General features: G+C 43.9%; 1 protein-coding gene across 6 annotated transcripts in view; it reads right to left on the bottom strand.

Annotated features, from left to right (window-relative positions):
- The window catches only part of LOC125310340 (nck-associated protein 5-like), a 183,580-nt gene that overhangs the window by 50,068 nt on the left and 126,012 nt on the right, over positions 1–7,500 (bottom strand). For all 6 annotated transcript variants that reach the window (XM_048267654.1, XM_048267655.1, XM_048267653.1 and 3 more), the window contains 3 exons: positions 5,595–5,663; positions 3,876–3,914; positions 3,028–3,147 (listed from right to left, as the gene is read on the bottom strand). In XM_048267654.1, coding sequence (XP_048123611.1) covers positions 3,028–3,147; positions 3,876–3,914; positions 5,595–5,663 — 228 coding nt within the window. The remainder of the gene's footprint in view (positions 1–3,027; positions 3,148–3,875; positions 3,915–5,594; positions 5,664–7,500) is intronic.

Here is a 7,500-nt window from a genome sequence, read left to right as displayed (position 1 = left end):
GATGATTGGAGGAACCGTCATAGAGGCTGGACTCTTTTTGATTGACAGCATATGTCGCGATCTGACAGGAAGTGGTTCAAGTTCAAGGGATGCGTTAACGTTAGTGTTGACAGGTGAAGTCGAGAGGCAAGGCAAGTTGCAGCTCAAATTCTCATAATTTGGGAGTAATACAGTCGGTTTCTATTTGTCTTTGTAAATAGCATACTGTAAATAAAGTTTGTGACTTGCTTTTGTTTCAGTTGTGTATTTAGGCTAAGTTAGGTAGCACGCTATATAACGGTGTAGACTACATGATGCCATGCCAACTCTATAGCCTACTGTTTGGCCTATTCTGGGTTTTGGGATCATTTTTGCCCTCAAAGAACAACATAGCACCTTAATAATATTAATTTAATAATTGACCAGTTTGATCAGAGCTTCCCCTGTTCCAAAGAGCAGCAATCGCCACTGGTGTATAAATGTGCACTGGTTCAATATACGCGTTAAGCAGCTTCACACTGGAAATGTGTTAGTATATGTATAATTGTATATGAGCATAGTGTGTGTGTGTGTGCCTGTAATATAATATAAATTAAATAAAGCATAGTGTAAAAATATATTTGCAGTTGTTTAATGTGCCGATTCTACAAGCTTCAAACTGAAAATAAAATATGAGGATTTAAAAACTCTTTTTTTCTGCCTCTCACTAAATTGCCTCAATTCTCCCAGAATCTAGAGGTTTACTTATTAACATTTGTGTGTGTGTGTGTGTGTGTGTGTGTGTGTGTATGTAATTGTGTGTGTGTAATTGTGTGTGTGTGTTTAATCCATGTGTGTGTGTGTGTGTGTGTGTGTGTTAATGAGAGATCTCTGTCTGGTCAGATGCTGAAAATCTCCTCATCTCTCATGCATTAAACTGAGTGTGTATCTGAAATATAAATCAGTTGCGGTGTGAAAAGCCTGAGTGCCGTGAATGCCTTATGAAATGCAATATGCAATGTGCTCTCTGCTTCCCCTCCCATCAGGTAAATAAGATGAAAAATGATTTTAAGGAGCAAACCTCATCCAGCACTTATGAAACGCTAGCCTTGGTGTGAATAGAGTGGCGAAGTCACGCCCTTCTACATCCGGTCCATGGGACCTATCTTTCAAAAAAATATGAACGGGTGTTAATGCATACCTGTCAACACTCCCGTTTTTCCCGGGTTTCTCCTGTATTTCAAGGTCATCTCCCAACACCCTCCCGTTATTTCTCCCGGAAAACTCCCGTAATTTGCATGGCCATCAAACTTCATTTTAAAATCATTGATGCATTGAGGTTGCCAGATTGTGTATGAAATACACCCTACACATACACGATCACTTAGTTTCAATTTCAACCGTTTTGTCATAGGCTAAAACCTGGCAACTCAAAACCCAAATAAGGAAGCGGGTGCCAACTGTGCAGCCTGAGTCTCGTCGTAAGCAAGCGGGTTAGATGAATGGCCTACTCCAGAACTAGCTGTTGTGAAATTGTTGGGAATTTAATTGATTAACACATCACATAAACTGTTATTGAGTGGTGTTGATACACTGAACTTGTTCCCTCGGAACCAAATCTGACAGCAAGCAGCTTTGGAGTTTTGGAAGTAGGCTGCAGGCAGGCAGCTAGTGGATACTGGCATGCGTAAGGTAATGGTAAGGTAAAAGCAACGACCGAAATTAAGTTAAAATTAAGTTAAAACACGTGTATGAAACGTATTAAATATGCAAACACAGATCAGGTATAAACACTGACCCCCCGAAAAAAAACCTCCCGTTTTTGGAAAGCTAAATGTTGACAGGTATGTGTTAATGGAGAGATAACAATTATTTTTTGGTCCAGTTTGAATTGTGCCACGAATTTCACATATGATGTGTGTGAATTTAAAAGATAATTTTTCACGTCAAGAAAGTACTGTTGTTCGATAGACTTCAAAAGTTATGTTGGTTTCGTGCGAATCCGCTCAGTGGACTACATCTCTCGTCTCGAACGCTGTACGTCACCAACCTAATGAAACGATAAGAGCTGTTATGCTAGTTAACGGTTGCATCATTTGCTGCCTGCTATGTCACTTAACAGTATGTAATGTACAGTCTATGGACAAATACAACTTACCTGATGTGTTTAATCCTCTGACTCATGGTATTTTCTTCGGCAAGGAAAGCCCAATTAAGACCTGTTGCTGGTATGCTTGTACAATCTAGTGTGGCTGTGAATGAGCTAACGTCACTAGCGCGACTGATGGGTTTGTAGTCGTTGGAATTACGATCTTTCACAATGTTGTAATTCAATAGTTACGAAACAAACTGCAAATGTCTTTACATGAAAAATTGTCTTTAAAATTGACAAACATCATATGGGTAATTCAAGGCACAAGTCAACCGGGACCAGAAAATAATTTGTTTTTCCCCATAGACTGCCGTTCAAATTTTTTTGAAAGATAGGTCCCATGGAGGCAAACGGAAGGGGCGGGACTTCGCCACTCTATGGGCATTTAGGCAATGCTGGAGCAGGGACTGCTAACCGTTTACTCCCAAACAAACACACGCACACACACACTCAAACACACACACACACACACACACACACACACACACACACACACACACCAGAGAGCCATAGAGACTATAGATAAAGTGGGAGAGGGGGATAGAGAGGAAGAGAAAAAGAGATGTAAAATGTGGCAAACAATCTTCACACATTCTAGCCCCTCTTTACCATCAACACCAACAACAGGCATCAAGAGTCCAGAGGTAAAGACATATACATTCACCAGTTGTTGCTGGAAGTTGGAGTCTCTTGTTTGTGTGTGTGTGTGTGTGTGTGTGTGTGTGTGTGTGTGTGTGTGTGTGTGTGTGTGTGTACGAACTGCTGTTGAAGCACATCTGAAGCACGTAAAGCCCAGCATGTGGGTCTCTGTGTGTGTGTGTGTGTGTGTGTGTGTGTGTGTGTGTGTGCGTCAGTGCCAGTGTGTGTGTGTGTGTGTGTGTGTGTGTGTGCATGTGTGCGTCAGTGTGTGTTCTCACCTGTAGCAGCAGGTCTGAAGCAGGCCGTAGCTTCTGCTGGAAGAGAACACTGAGGGTGCGGTTCTGCTGCTCCAGGTCAAACACTCGAGTGCGCAACTTCAAACACTCCTCACGCAGATCCTAGCACACAACACACACTTCGCTTAATACACTGCCCTTGAAGGTGTGACCAAACACATATACACAAACACAATTATTGGAATGACATTTCACCTCTCATTGTGAGGGAGGTAAAGCTGACTTGATCAGGGTGCTGTCCATGGTCCTGAAACCACCCTGGCTAACAAATATGGTATCAAGCAGCCAGGGCCTGCTCGTAAAGACTTTTATTGGATTTTACAACCTTCAAAAAATCCCTTCCTTCTTTACCCTACACTGCCACCCCTTCATTTCCAACAGGCCTGACCAACACCTATTCATCTACAAGACGACTTGATCTCAGAGATAGATTGCAAATAAAACATCCTTTTTTACTCGTTTTTAAGAATCGATTCAAATCATTTCCCTGCTCATTGCCTAGTGGTGGTCTCACTTTCTTGGAAACAGCACTCAATTATCTAATTATCTAAATTGGTGCAAGGCCAGAAGACATTGAGAGATTATTGGACAGAAGAAAGGAGAAAATATAACCAAAAATCCTTGATTACAAGCTCCGCTTGAACCCTCTCTGATATAACCATAATGGAGCCTGATTACATCAGGTTTGAGTGGCATTGAGCTACTGCACCACATGTTGGCAAGTCTGAGTTCTAGAGTTCTAGTTCTATGGTGTTTTGAGTGCTGGGCTCTGGGGGAGAGAGAAGAAAGAGCATTGGCATGCAGGAGTGGAGGAAGAGAAACGTCTGTACCTTCTGAGTGAGCAGAGCCTGCACAACTTGGTTGGCGACCTTGAGAAGAAAAGAGGGAGAGAAAGAGAGAAGAGGGAGAGGAGGGAGGGAAAATGAGAAATATATTACAAAACACACACACACATACATAATATATATACAGACACAAACACACTCCCTATCTCTCTTTCTCCCTCTCTTTCTTTCTCCCTCTCTCTCTCTCACACTCACTCAGTCACTTACTCACTCTCACACACACACACACACACACGGCCAAGATAGACCCATAAAACATGTAAGGAGTCCGTGAGAAGAGAGGAGCAAAGAAAAAAAAACATCTAGATGTTTCTGAATCAACTTCCATTGTATCATAATCCCCTACACCACCACCACCTGCCCCAACACACACGCACACGCACGCACGCACACACGCACGCACGCACACACACACACACGTGGTTTGTGGCAGCCGTGGCCTACCGGTTAGCACCTCGGACCTGTAACCGGAGGGTTGCCGGTTCGAACCCTGACCAGTAGGCACGGCTGAAGTGCCCTTGAGCAAGGCACCTAACCCCTCACTGCTCCTCGAGCGCCGCTGTTGATGCATGCAGCTCACTGCGCCGGGATTAGTGTGTGCTTCAACTCACTGTGTGTACACTGTGTGCTCTGTGTGTTTCACTAATTCACAGATTGGGATAAATGCAGAGACCAAATTTCCCTCACGGGTCTCAAAAGAGTATATATACTTATACACACACGTAAACACATGCCGCGGTGGCAAAGCTTGACAACCCAGATCATGAATAGCTTCATGAGAACTAATTGCCTCATGCTGATCAGTATTGACAATGAGGGGGATGTAACACACCCTCCTGTGTGTGTGTGTGTGGAAGAAGCGCTGTTGTGTCTGGACACATGCAAGGCGATTCAACCACAAACTGTAATTGAGTGGTTACTGGAGTCCGATTACGTCTGCATTGATCTCTCATTAAGGAATGAGAGTGCACACCACAACTGCCACATGAGAATTATCTGAGTGTGTGTGTGTGTGTGTATGTGTTTATATGTATGTGTGTGCGTGAGTGTGTGTGTGTGTATGTGTGTGCGCGCGTGCGTATGTGTGTGTGTGTTTGCGTGTCTGTGCGTGTGTGTGCATGTGTTTTCATCTCATTGTGAGTCTCTGCATCTTGAGCCTTCATCCAATTCTCATTCTTCTATTACTAACCTTCTTCTTTCTGTCTGACTGTCCTTATATATCTTATATTTTATTTTTTTAATTGTCTATATTTTCTCTTTTTCTCTGTGCTTCTTATTTCTCTCTCTATTATTATTCTCTCTCCCCCATCCTTCTTCTTCTTATCCTTTTCTCTTCTCTCTCTCTCTCTCTCTCTCTCTCTCTCTCTTTCTCTCCCTGGGAGTCAGTTCCTTGCATCTCTGCATGTCTGTAATCATCTTTCATTCTGTCCAGATCTTCCCTATTCACCCCTTCTTCTCTTCCTCCCTTGCTTCCCTCTCTGTTCCTCTATTTCTCTCCCTCTCTCCATCTCTCTTTCTCTGTGTTGTCCATCAAAGGCTTGAGTTATTTGGCTCTCTGTGCCCCTCTCAACTCAGTGGTCAAGAGGGCCAAATAATATAATGCCCACATAAGGGTGGTGTCATTTGTTTGTTTGTAAGTGTGTGTGTGTGTGTGTGTGTGTGTGTGTGTGTGTCTTTGAGTGTATGTATGTGTGTATTACTCACCTCATCTAGGCAGCGTTCATACTGTCCTCTTTGGTTCTCATTCTCTATGGCCAGGGCTGAGTTCTCCTCCTAAACACACACACACACACACACACACACACACACACAGGGGAGAGAGAGAGAGAGAGTAGATCAGAGATGCTGTCACAGTGACAAAAGATCTAATTACCTGTGGCCCTCCTCAAGAAAGGCTCAAAATGAATCAGCGAGTCTACAACCCATGGCCCTAGACACACACACACACACACACACACACACACACACACACACACACACACACACACACACACACACACACACACACACACTTTCAATAACATTCAAGACCTCTTCATTATTATGCATAACCATACACATTCTCACTCTCTCCCTTTCACACACACACACACACTCATTTTCAATATGAGTACAAGGCTATCATATGACAAAGCATCTCCTTCATACACACCAACCCTCATACTCTCAACATCCATGTCAAAGCAAAAGTGTCGCCTCTCTGTCCTCAGTCAAAAATGCGAAAACTCTCAGAAGAAAAATAGTCTCTCAAAAAAAATAGAGGAAACCCACAATCCACAAGAAGACGAACTTGCAATCATTCCTCACACTGGACACCAAGGTCATCTTCATTTTGAAGAGCCAGTTAAGCTTCCCAGGGACTGGCAGCACCATGATTCTATTTCACTCCTTTTTAAGGAGTGGCAAGAGAGAAGGACTCAGCCACCGTCAAAGGTCTCAAGGGGTCAGAGCTTATTTGTGCTTCTCCAAGACAAAGTGATGTAGTCATTTTGGTGGCCGCTTAGAGATGGGAGAGTGGCCTATAATGCGAGGTGGGGAAGGGAGTTGGTGGCGGTGGGAGGGGCGATGGCATTCAGTGTGGCTGTGGCGTGTGATAAATACCTGTTACGTGGGAAATACACCTTTGTGGAGAGAAAACCTGCCAGAGAGGACAGTTCTTCCTTTTTGGCTTTGTTTGTTGTTGCTCAGGTGTTGATTTTTGTAAACAGTGTGTGTGTGTGTGTAAATATAATATGTTTTTATTTGTATTCCATGACTATTTGTTTTAAAAGCTGTTAGTTCAGTGCATGTCCTGTGTATATTGGAAGCAATCGCCCTGGTGCCAGATTGTGCAGATTGTGCACACTGAGGTATAAAATGTGTGAACAGAAATGATCCAGTGCACAAATCACTGTGATACAGACGGATACATCACTTACATCTCCATCTTGTTACCACATCAAAACACTCACATGCTTGAGTGAACCTTCAGGTCTAACAGCAGCTGGCTCCAGAGCCAGAACAGAGCCGGAACGAAGCCAGAACAGAGCCGGGAATAAGCCAGAACAGAACCAGAACAGAGTCAGAACAGAACCAGAACAAAGTCAGAACAAAGTTGGGTCTGGACGAGATCTGGACCGGATCTGGATGTCCATCTGCATCTGTTAAGTGGTTACTGTTGTCTGATTATGCGATTATGTCTACATTGATCTCTCATTAAATAATGAGAACGTACACCACTGCTGTCACATGGGAGATGGGAGTTCTGTGTGTGTGTGTGTGTATGGTGTGTGGGGGGGTGCTGAGTGGTGCAGCCAAAGAAGCTGTATGGCGAATCAATGACTTGAATTTGAAGGCCAGTGTGTTTCTACCTAGTATGTGTGTGTGTGTGTGTGTGTGTGTGTGTGTGTGTGTGTGTGTGTGTGTGGTTTATAGGACTTTGAGTGAGTCCTGGGTTGCCGTGGGCGACTGGCGGGCTGCTCCTGTGGTGGCGCAGGCAAACACAAGTTGGTCTGGCCAGAAATCAGTGGGGGCATTGTGTGCTCTAATAGGCTGCAGCCAGCTGTAGATGAAAGCGATTGGGTGAGATCCATCTGCGAGCGCGTGTGAGGAGAATTTCAACGACAACCAG

The sequence above is a fragment of the Alosa alosa genome, chromosome 17, assembly GCF_017589495.1.
Source record: "Alosa alosa isolate M-15738 ecotype Scorff River chromosome 17, AALO_Geno_1.1, whole genome shotgun sequence".
Classification (NCBI taxonomy): Eukaryota; Metazoa; Chordata; class Actinopteri; order Clupeiformes; family Clupeidae; genus Alosa; species Alosa alosa.
This window is presented reverse-complemented; position numbering and strand designations above follow the sequence as displayed.